Below are 12,582 nucleotides of genomic sequence, written 5' to 3' on the forward strand. Positions count from 1 at the left end.
ATATGCATATTTACATATATATATACATATATATGTACATATGTATATATATATATATATATATACATATATGTGTGTGTGTGTGTATATATATATATATATATGTATATATATGTATGCATATATATATATATATATATATATATATATATATATATATGCATACAAGTACCTCAAACTTGTATGATGACTGTGTGTAATAGAGTAGCTGTGGTGTGCTGTTGATCCTGCAGCGCCCCCTGGAGGATGTGATGGGAACAACACTTCACCTGTACCAGAAACATTAAACAGCCCTTAAAAACCATTAACATAGATCACCACGGGGCAGGTCAGACAGCTGCTTGACGCTGTAAGAGATGTTTTATCTTAATGTTAAACTTTTTAACAGATTAATACCTACATAAATCAGCTTTTAGTTTCGAGGACTGTGCTGATAATAACTTACTTCTCTTCTTTTTCTGGCGTCGACGTGAAGCTCCACAGAATCAGGAAGTCCGGGGATTTTTTTTTTCTGAAACAGAAAAGCTGAATGGACAGTGGATACGCCACTTTTAAAGGATAAATTATGACGAGCTACATTTGTTATCGCCTATAGTTAATTTATCCATGTCTTTTATGTCATTTTTACTGTCTTATTGACTCATAAAAGTCGGTATTTGTGACCCGGAACACCTGGATTTTCACTTTTCGGGGTGAGAGGGATGGATGTTCCTCAGCTCACCGAGGATGAAATGGCAGAGATTAAAAAAGACGTGAGTACGAGAATTCAGCCAAATATTACATCCGAATAAATATCCATTATAATAAACTAACATAAGTGGAAAATACAGACCGATTTATTGCTCTGCTGGGACTTTATTTGTCGCTTGTTTGGCCTTAAAGGCCTGTTAAAAAGGAGGAAATACCCCACCACACCTTCTCTGCCCCACATAAACACAATCCTCTAACAACACAATATTATTATATTATATATATATTATTTTGTTAGTAAAGAGGGGGTTTGCTTAGTCAGACCTATAAAAAGCATTAGCATTAGCTAGAAGCAGTGTAGATAAGAATATGTGTCATTGAGAGCAGAAGCAGGTTAGATATGTGACTTCATAATTGACCAAAAAACAGATTTTTGTCATTTTTTGAATGAAAACCTGCACATTCTCAGCCTGTCCAGTCCCATGCAATGAGTTGCCCATAGTTTTCTTACTTGTTAACTACTTTTCTTGGAAAGTAAAGGCTATTTTCACAGAAATAAATCAGATATTCAGTGGAGGAGGAAGTATTCATGTCCTGTAATTATGTAAATGAACTAATACCACACTGTTATATGCAAAGGCCTACATTGAAAACATTCCTAAAGTAAAAGTATGTATGTACAATAAAGAAAAGGTTATATACATATATATATATATATATATATATATATATATATATATATATATATATATATATATATATATTAATCAGTGGTGGAATGTAACTAAGTACATTTACTCAAGTACTGTAGTTAAGTAAAATTTTTGGGGCAAGTGTACTTGAGTATTTCCAAATTACGTTACTTTAAACTTATACTTCACTACATTTAGAGGTAAATATTGTACTTTTTACTCCACTACATTTTGGTTTAGTTACTTTTCATGCCGAGATTTAACATAAAAAACATGATCAATTTAAAGTCATTTGACATTTTTTAATTAAAACCTCAGAACAGTTTATAAAGTAGTTTAATTGAGAAATCTTGAGAGAATTAAAATGCTGCTTATATAAATGCATCATATAATAATAATCCAATAATATATTTAGAATATATAAAACAATCTGAGTGGGTTCATTCTGCATAACGAGTACTTTTACTTTTGATACTTTAAGTACATTTTGATGCTGATACTTTTGTACTTTTACTTCAGTAAGTTTTGAATGCAGGACTTTTACTTGTAGTGGAGTAATTCTGCAGTGTGGTATTAGTACTTTTACTGCAGTAAGAGATCTAATTACTTCTTCCACATCTGGTATTAATGCATACAAATGTCAACCAACTTATATTCATTCATTTTCAGAATTTAAACCCTTTGTTTGTATAACGTCACTGTAGTTGAAAATCTACTCAACAGTTGAATTAACATGAGGGTAAACAGGAGAAACTGAAACAATCTGGTGGAAAATAATTTTAAAAACACAACAACAACAAGACAATGTGCGTGGGATCAAACAATTGTGGTTTTAATGGGGAATTTTTTGTCCCACAGGGTTTAGAATAGAATAGAATAGAAATACTTTATTAATCCCTGAAGGGAAAAAGTGTTCATCACAGCTCCCAGAAGAATAGTCAGACAGAAATGGCAAAAGAAGAGAAAACATTTAAACACTATACATATAATCACATCAAAAGAAAAACTTTAACACTATACACTTTAAAATATAACACGATATATATATATATATATAAATGGGGTATAAATAACAGTTAAATAAAACCAGTGACAGTAAAATAAAAACCAAGTAACCTTCAACTAAAAAAACAAGTAACTGTTAAATATATATACACTACCGGTCAAAAGTTTTAGAACACCCCAATTTTTCCAGTTTTTTATTGAAATTCAAGCAGTTCAAGTCAAATGAACAGCTTGAAAGGGTACAAAGGTAAGTGGTGAACTGCCAGAGGTAAATAAAAAAAGGTAAGCTTAACCAAAACTGGAAAATAATGTTCATTTCAGAATTATACAAGTAGGCCTTTTTCAGGGAACAAGAAATGGGTTAACAACTTAACTCTATGGAGTCTTGGGCTGTTTTGTCCATTTTTGAATTCTTTTCATTTCTTTGTAAGTCATTTTGTGTCTTTTGGTGTCTTTTTTTTGTCATTTTGTGTCTTATTTTTAGTCCTTTAGTTAAAAATAAAGAAACTACCCAGTCTAAATTACAGTTTTTGCTGGTATTTACATTTAAATTTACAGTAGAAAACTCACTGTAATTTTTTTACAGTGAAGTTCTGGCAACCACAGCTATTTATACGGTATTTTACCGGAAATTGAAACAGATTTTTTTTACAGTGTATGTTAACACAGTAGTTCTCAACCTTTTTGAGTAGCGACCCCCAATTTAACATGTATATTGTCCGTGACCCCCGCTCACTGAACACAATCTCACACGCAAAGTTCAGATCACCCAAACTCAGTTGATACGATGAATTTTGGACGAATAATGAAGCAGAGAACAACTAAAACATCTCCCTGTCTGTGCTAAAAAATTGCCAAAAAATGACATAAAATTAAGCAAAAAAGGACTCAAATTGACCACAAAATGACCAAAAATGACCACAAAAAGACACAAATTGACCAAAAAAGACACAAAATGGCCCAAAAAAGAAACAAAATAACCAAAAAAAGACAAAATTACAAAAAAAGACACAAAATTACAAAAAAAAGACACAAATTGACCAAAAAGGAAACAAAATGACCAAAAAATACACAAATTGACCACAAAAGATTAAGAAAACAACACAAAATGACCAAAAAAGACACAAAATGACCAAAAAAGACACAAAATTACCAATAAAGACACAAAATGGCCCAAAAAAGAAACAAAATGACAAAAAAAGACACAAAATTACTAAAAAAAGACACAAATTGACCAAAAAGGAAACAAAATGACCAAAAAAGACACAAATTGACCACGAAAAGATAAAGAAAACAACACAAAATGACCAAAAAAAGACACAAAATGACCAAAAAAGACACAAATTGACCACAAAAGATTAAGAAAACAACACAAAATGACCAAAAAAGACACAAAATGACCAAAAAAGACACAAAGTTACCAATAAAGACACAAAATGGCCCAAGAAAGAAACAAAATGACCAAAAAAGACACAAAATTACTAAAAAAAGACACAAATTGACCAAAAAGGAAACAAAATGACCAAAAAAGACACAAATTGACCACGAAAAGATAAAGAAAACAACACAAAATGACCAAAAAAAGACACAAAATGACCAAAAAAAGACACAAAATTACCAAAAAAGACACAAAATTACCCAAAAAGACACAAAATGACAAAAAAAAGACATTAAATGACCAAAAAGCCACACAGTGGAGACAGAGCTGACTTCCAAAATGATTTGGCGACCCCCAGAAATCATCTCGCGACCCCAATTGGGGTCCCGACCCCAAGGTTGAGAATAGCTGTGTTAACAAACATGCATCTAATCTAAACAGGTAAAACTGTCCTGTTGTTAGCGTTCAGGTCCCTGCAGCTCACTCTGTTCCTCTTTGCTGTGTATTTTTAGGTCCTGATAAGACTGCGGCACTACCTCTGTGACAAGATCCGAGCCGAGCGCCACGTGGACTACCTGCGCTCCCGCCGCATCCTGTCCCGGGACGATGCGGAGGACATCTGCTGCAGGTCCATCCAGACCAAGAGGACGGGCACGCTGCTGGACACGCTGGCGGAGAACCCGCGGGGCCTGGACGCCCTCATCGAGTCCATCAGGGAGTCCCGCACACAGAACTTCATCATCACCAAGATCACAGACGAGGTGCAGAAGGCCAAAAACGAGAAGATCGAGTCCCTCAGAGGTTAATATTACATTACATTACATTACATGGCATTTAGCACAGCTGTTCTCAACCTGGGGGTCGGGACCCCAATTGATTTCTGGGGGTCGCCAAATCATTTTGGAAGTCAGCTCTGTCTCCACTGTGTGACTTTTTGGTCATTTGTGGGTTTTTTTAGTCATTTTGTGTCTTTTTTGATCATTTTGTGTCTTTTTTGGGTCATTTTGTGTCTTTTTTTTGGCATTATGTGTCTTTTTTGGGTCATTTTGTGTCTTTTTTGGTCATTTTGTTGTTGTTTTTTTTATCATTTTGTGGTCAATTTGTGTCTTTTTTTGGTCATTTTGTTTCCTTTTTTTGTCATTTTGTGTCTTTTTTTTTATCATTTTGTGTCTTTTTTTTTTATCATTTTGTGTCTTTTTTTTTGGTCATTTTTTTTCTTTTTTGGGTCATTTTGTGGGGTTTTTTGGTCAATTTTGTGGTCAATTTGTGTCTTTTTGGTCATTTTGTTTCCTTTTTTGGTCATTTTGTGTCTTTTTTTGATCATTTTGTGACTTTTTTGGGTAATTTTTTTTTCTTTTTTGGGTAATTTTGTTTCTTTTGGTCATTTTTTTTCCTTTTTTGGTCATTTTGTGTCTTTTTTGGTCATTTTGTGTCTTTTTGGTCATTTTGTTTCTTTTTTTGGTCATTTTGTGTCTTTTTTGATCACTTTGTCTTTTTTTGGTAATTTTTTTTCTTTTTTGGGTCATTTTGTGTCTTTTTTTAGTCATTTTGTGTCTTTTTGGGGTCATTTTGTGTCTTTTCTGGTCATTTTGTGTCTGTTTTTGATCATTTTGTGGTCAATTTGTGTCTTTTTGGTCATTTTGTTTCCTTTTTTTGAGCATTTTGTGTCTTTTTTTGGTCATTTTTTTTCTTTTTTGGGTCATTTTGTGTCTTTTTTTAGTAATTTTGTGTCTTTTTAGTCATTTTGTGTCCTTTTTTTGGGTCATTTTGTGTCTTTTATCCAACTCTTCTTCTTGCTTTTTTCTTTCTCCACATGGCGCTCCACAGCAGCGGCGGCCTCCAGCTCCTCGTCTGACAGCAGCCTCAGCACCCCCACCACCACCACCACCGACCTCCCCTCCACCTTCTCCAGCAACTCCACCCTGCTCTTCCACCCGGACGGAGAACGCAGCCCGTCCTCTTCAGACGTAGCGGGCTCGCTCAACCTGCCGTCGTTACAGAAAGGAGGAGACGTGCTCTCTGTGGGCGGAGCCAGCATCAGCACCACCTCCTCCAGCCTCCCGAGGCCCGGAGAACCCGGAGCTCCTCCGCTGCCGGACGAGGTGATGGTCGAATCCCCGTCCAACATGGACGCTGGCACCCCGGGGTGCACCAGCAGCGGAGGAGACCCAAACTTCCAGCCGCTGAGGTCACGCTCTCTCACTCCGACATCACACAGCATCTTTTAATTTACATCACCAGAAGACACTTTTCATGCAGAAAAAAAAAGGGACGAGCCAGCAGAATCAGCAGCCACTCATATACAGTCATGGATGCCAAAAATATTGGCACTTCTGTCAGATAATGCACCACTTCTCCCAGAAAATTATTGCAATTGCAAATGCTTTGGTAGTCATATGTTTATTTATTTTGTTTGCATTGGAACAACACAAAAAAAGCAGAGAAAAAAAGCCAAGAATGGACAAAATGGACTGGACAAAATTATTGGCACCCTCAAATTAGTAGCACACCCTTTGGAAAAAATAACTGAAATGAATCGCTTCCTGTAACCATCAATGAGTTTCTGACACTCTTCTCTACTGGGATTTTGGACCACTCTTCTTTTGCCAACTGCTCCAGGTCTCAGATTTGAAGGGGGGCCTTCTCCCAACTGCTGTTTAGAGATCTCTCCACAGGTCTTCTATGGGATTTATAGATCTGGACTCATTGCTGGCCACTTCAGAACCCTCCAGCTCTTCGTCTTCAACCATTTCTGGGTGCTTTTTGAAGTGTGCTTTGGGTTATTGTCCTGCTGGAAGACCCCTGACCTCTGACCCCTGACCTCTGACGGAGACCCAGCTTTCTGACACTGGGGCTGCGGTCGAATAGTCAAAAAAAATCAGCTCCTAAGTCCTTTCCTAACCACTTTTCCTTAACCTCAATGGAAAATGTCACGAGGTCAAGGAAAGATGAGAAGGAGAATTCATGAGGAGTTAGGAGAAGACGAGAATCCGACTGCACTTACACTCAGTCTACGTCATCACGCCACGGCCAATGTTGATGACGTCGTTTCTTCTCGTGACCGGTCGGCCTTATATGCTGCTACCGCAAGGAATTGTGGGACGGCATTACCTCCTTTCCTTTCGTAAAGGATGGTCCGGTGTATCCTATGCTAAAGGAGATACTAAAGGAAGCATTGAAGCTCCTTTCCTTAACAGTTAGAGAATTCGAACAGCTCTTATCATTTTTTTATTTTTTATTTAACCTTTATTTAACCAGGTTTTGTCCCATTGAGATCCAAGATCTCTTTTTCAAGGGAGACCTGGCCAAGAACGGCAGCACATAGAACGTTTCAACACATAGTCACAAACATTGGTCAACAATACAAATACATACAAAAACAATTGAATTGAAAAAAATGGTTAAAAGAGTTTGCACTCAAATAAAACATCTACACTCCTGAAGTCTGGATGTGATGGAATTTAACATGGATTTGAAAACATTTAGTGATATCAGGCTTTGGAGTTTGAGCTCTTGTTGCAATAAGTTCCAAGTATTCGGAGCTGAAAATCTAAAAGCTTTCTTCCCTAACTCTGTTCTGACATTAGGAACCTTAAGATGATAAAAGTCCTGGGAGCGGAGACTGTAGGCCCTATTGTTCACGGTTAAAAGGGAAGATAAATAAGATGGAGTCATCTGAAGAATAGCCCTATAAATTAACTGGTACCAATGGCTGAGCTGGCGCACATATAGAGATGGCCAATTCACTTTACTGTATAAGACACAGTGATGAGTTTGAGCTCCACAGTTTGTAACAAACCTCAAAGCACCGTGATACACACTATCGAGCATGTGGAGGCATTGTGCAGAGGCATTCATATATAACACATCACCGTAATCAATAATTGGAAGCGATCATGGCGGCTACGATAATACTTCCGGGTCATTTCACTCAGTTAGGAAGGTTCCTAAGCAAATTTGACTATTCGACTGCAGCCTGGGTCCTACATTGCGCCCCAAAATTCTTTGGTCAAGGTCAACAGTCAAGGCATCCAGTGCCAGAAGCAGCAAAGCAACCCCAAAACATCTGTGAACCAAGGTTATTATAGTTAACGAAAACTAACGAAAACTAGAATTGAAAAAACATTTCCGTTAACTGAAATAAAAATGAAAATGGGAGTTTTTTAAAAAACGATAACTAACTGAAACTGTATTGTGTGGTTACAAAACTAACTAAAATTATAGTGAAAATGTCTTTAGTTTTCGTCTTTGACAACTTTTTTCATACATAAACCTTTTTGGTTGATATGAAATCTATTTCATCTATCTGGTTTTATGACTTAGTAAATTTATTGGGGCTGAGATGGATCAGACAAAGGAAATAAAGGAAACATTTATTGTGACCTTATTGAATCTGGCACCCAACAAATACCCCATTACAACAAAACTAAAACTAACACTAAAACTAATAAAAACTAAACTAAAACTAAGCATTTTCCAAAAAATAAAACTAATCAAAACTAGCAAACTCACTCTGAAAACTAATTAAAACTAACTGAATTTGAAAAAAAAAATTGACAACGAAATTAAAACTAAAACTAATGAAAAATCCAAAACTATTATAACCTTGCTGTGAACCTCCACCATGTTTGACCGTAGAGACCGTGTTTTTTTCTTTGAAGGCCTCATCTTTTCATTTTCTGTAAACAGAACAATGATGTGCTTTACCAAAAAGCTCTACTTTGGTCTTATCTGTCCACAGGACGTTCTCCCAGAAGGACACACAAAAGCAATAATGTAATAATGTGAATAACAAAGAATTTGTAATTGCAGCAATTGTCAGGGAGAAGTGGTGCATTATCTGGCAGAAGTGCAGGGGTGCCAATATTTTTGGCCATGATTGTACAAACACTCTGTTATTGTTATCTCAAACTTATATTTGGTGTGGCTCTTGCTTTTGATTAGGCAGAAATGATGTATGTGGGATATACTACTACTGTACCAATCAACATTTTACAAGAGAGAATGGGGACAATTTGTCACTTTGGCTGGAGTATTTGTTTTAAAGCTTTTGATACTGGTGCCAATATGTTTCCTTAGCTTCGATACAAGGCCAAAAAAAATCTGTATAATGTATTTTTTCTGTAAACACCCCTTTTTTTAATTCTCTTTTACCTTCTCTTTTACAAAAACTCCATGTCAAAAACTGTTGTAGAATTAAATATTGATATTATTTTCCACTTTCACAGAGTTAAATAGTTCAACCAACTTCAGTCCTGATCATCACTACCAATTTTTAATTAATTTTCAGAATTTAAACCCTGTAAATGCCAGTTTATGTACATAAAACCACTGAAGTTATGAAAATCAACACAACTGTTATATAAGGTTAAACTGGCACAAACTGGTGGAAAATAGTGAAGGTGGTGGGATCAAAAAGTTGTGGTTTTAATGGGGAATTTTTAGCCTTTTCACAGTCTGACTGTTTCACCCAGGAGCTGAGGTTGAACCTTTCAGAATGATAAAATATGCATTAACACAGCCAATATATAAATGTTTTTTAAATGAAAAATAATCAAAAATGTCCCTAGTGTTGTTAAAATATATAATATAATACAAAAAGGTACATGTTCTTTAAATATAAACCGGTATACAATAACTTTGCCTATTTAAAATAGTTTAAATTAGCGAAATTATGATTTTTGTTATTAAACTTTTTATTTGAAGGAAAACAAAACAGCACATACATGTTGCTCTACATCTTGTAAACATGTCAAGTCTTTTCATCGAAACATAAAAAGAAAGAAATGGTTTTAAAAAATAAAAATTAAATAAATCAAATCAAAATCACATCCTTGCAAAAGCATTTAAACTCTATCAAAATACTCTTACAAAGACAAACTTATACCTAAATTGATAGGCAACTTGAAAATCAGAAAAAAATAAAATAAAGATAATAATGATAATTCAAAAATCATAATAACAGCCTTAATAAAAGTGAGTTTATCTGCCCCATGTAAACCTTCGAATTATGATTTTTAAAATGAAACCATCAAAGTTTTTTGTTTTTTTTCCACAGTATTTTTATTGAATTTTGCACATTTATAGACAGCAGTGGAACATGATCACCAAGTTACATTTCTCATAAAAAAAGATACATCACATTTCACATATACACTACTGGTCAAAAGTTTTAGAACACACCAACTTTTCCAGAATTTAATTGAAAATGATGCAGTTTAATGTCTCAGTGTACTCTGAAATTAATGCACATTTGCAACATTTAAAATTCTTTATTGAGCATGATAGTGTTTTGAAAGTAAAAAAAAAGATTCAAAATCACATTTTATGTTGGACTAAAGGACTAAAAAAAGAAAATTGCCAAAAAATGACTCAAATTGACCACAAAATGACCAAAAATGACCACAAAAAGACACAAAATGGCCCAAAAAACACACAAAATGGCCCAGAAAAGAAACAAAATGACCAAAAAAAAGACACAAAATTACTAAAAAAAGACACAAATTGACCAAAAAGGAAACAAAATGACCAAAAAAGAGACAAATTGACCACAAAAACATAAAGAAAACAACACAAAATGACCAATAAAAGACACAAAATTACAAAAAAAGACACCAAAAGACATAAAATGATTAAAAAAAGACACAAAATGACTAAAAAAAGACACAAAATGACCAAAAAAAGACACAGAATGACTTACAAAGACATGAAAATAATTCAAAAATGGACAAAATAGCCCAAGACTCCATAGAGTTAAGTTGTTAACCCATTTCTTGTTCCCTGAAAAAGGCCTACTTGTATAATTCTGAAATGTACATTATTTTCCAGTTTTGGTTAAGCTTACCTTTTTTTATTTACCTCTGGCAGTTCACCACTTACCTTTGGACCCTTTCAAGCTGTTCATTTGACTTGAACTGCTTGAATTTCAATAAAAAAATTGGAAAAATTGGGGTGTTCTAAAACTTTTGACTGGTAGTGTATTCCACATAACAAAAGTAAATTGACAAACAAAACCAGACAAAACAAAACAAAACAAAAGAGAGAAAAACAACCACAACCAAACAAAACTCTCCACACTTTTTCAAATTCCTCCGCCAAACTATCAAAGTTAAAAAAAAATGTGAATTTTAAGCGTGCATTCAATGCTTTTAGCACTTCATAGTTGTTGATTCTGATGCTTCAAACACATTTTGGTCCCCAAAAACTGATTGAGGTTTTGTTTTTTTCCACGTCATGAGCTCAGAAACTGACTCACCCACTCTTAACCTTTTCTACTCCTCTTCTCTTACCGAAGGTGTGATTTCCTGATGAACTGTTTCGTGTGCAGCTACAGTTTGGATGCAGTGAGAAAGTTTCATACACTGGAATGATTTACTTGAGCCTTTTTATGTGTGTAATGCACCAGTCTGCCTCCGACCAGCGCTGTAGCTCCAAACCATTATATGATTATGACTTCCGGTTCATTCTGTGCAGCATTAAGTCGACAAGAAGCTGCTTTTATTTACCTTTTCGTCACTACAGAAGTCTTTGAATCACAAACTTTATTGTGAAAAAACAAACTGTGCCCCGCTTGTTACTCTATCCACTGGTCATGTACCATTATCTGTTGCATACTAAAGGTTTGATATATGAATTCGACTCATGTTTCCTCTCTTTATTGGTGAAAATGGTGCAGTTTATTAACTGGTTTAAGTGAGGATGTATAATTGAAATAACACCAATAAATCCTACAACATTTAGCCTATTTGCTTTCTGGGAATATGGTCTGCAAAATAGTATCTGAGACTGTTGATAGTGCTTATTAATATTAAAATGAATGAGATTACCTTTGAAAAAAGTGCAGTGAGATTAAAGTTATGTTGTCATGGATACAAATGTTTCTACTGTGTCTTTAAAAAGAAAGCAATTTTGAAATGATTATTTTCTGGCAGTATGTTTGTCTGGCATGCTGGCTTTTGACTTTTTTTTAAAAACACAACAGCTACAAACAAAAACAAAAATTAATGTAAATGTAGAATTTTTAATTATTAACCAATGATTATTTGCATTACTGATTAATCTGCTGATTATTTTATTGTGAAAATTCCTCAAATAGCTAACACCATTTTTAATTCACCCCAAACACCATTTTCTGCATTATTCTCGGTGTGAAAAAAGTTTTCGTATTGGTGCATATTGGACAATTTGATATGCCAATTCTGGCCGATTATATCTACTGTTTCTACTGTGTCTTTAAAAGCAATTTTGAAATGATTATTTTCTGGCAGTATGTTTTTCTGGCATACTGGCTTTTGACTTTTTTTTAAAAAACGCAACAGTTACAAACAAAAACAAAAAAAAAAGAAAAACATTCCTCATGTTGTACATCTGTAGTTAGTGCCAATCTGTTTATTTTTACAGTAATTTCAATTGGACCAATTATAAATCCTGAATATGCAAGAGCACATTATCTGCACTGAAAATGTTATGGTGATATTCTTAAAGAGAGAAAATAATATTTGTGCAACTCAACTTTTTGTGGCTGCATCCATATTTTAGTATGAAGTTCAATATGATTTTGAATTAATCCGAAAGTGTTCAGAAATTACAAAAATGACCATTTACAGTCATTTATAACTAAAGTAACTGACTACATCTCAGAGTAATCTGAGCTGCTTACAGTTCCTCTGTGTGCAGAGATTCTGCTGAACTGTTTTGGAAAAACTGGAAAAGCTTAAAGTGACGCAGCGGAATGACATGACATGACTTAGTGGTGACTGAGCTGCTTCAGACGGCAGAGAAGCTCCGAGTGGAAGACTGAGTCGCTCTGAGGCACAG

General features: G+C 34.8%; 1 protein-coding gene across 1 annotated transcript; it reads left to right on the forward strand.

The window, feature by feature from the left end:
* Positions 1–370: 370 nt before the first annotated feature.
* Positions 371–6,077, forward strand: bcl10 (BCL10 immune signaling adaptor). Its single transcript, XM_059343978.1, has 3 exons — positions 371–752; positions 4,278–4,566; positions 5,593–6,077. The coding sequence occupies exons 1-3, from the start codon at positions 702–704 to the stop codon at positions 5,991–5,993; spliced, it is 741 nt and encodes a 246-aa protein (XP_059199961.1). The 5' UTR covers positions 371–701; the 3' UTR covers positions 5,994–6,077.
* The last annotated feature ends 6,505 nt before the right edge of the window (positions 6,078–12,582 follow it).

The sequence above is a fragment of the Centropristis striata genome, chromosome 11 (genome assembly GCF_030273125.1).
Source record: "Centropristis striata isolate RG_2023a ecotype Rhode Island chromosome 11, C.striata_1.0, whole genome shotgun sequence".
Classification (NCBI taxonomy): Eukaryota; Metazoa; Chordata; class Actinopteri; order Perciformes; family Serranidae; genus Centropristis; species Centropristis striata.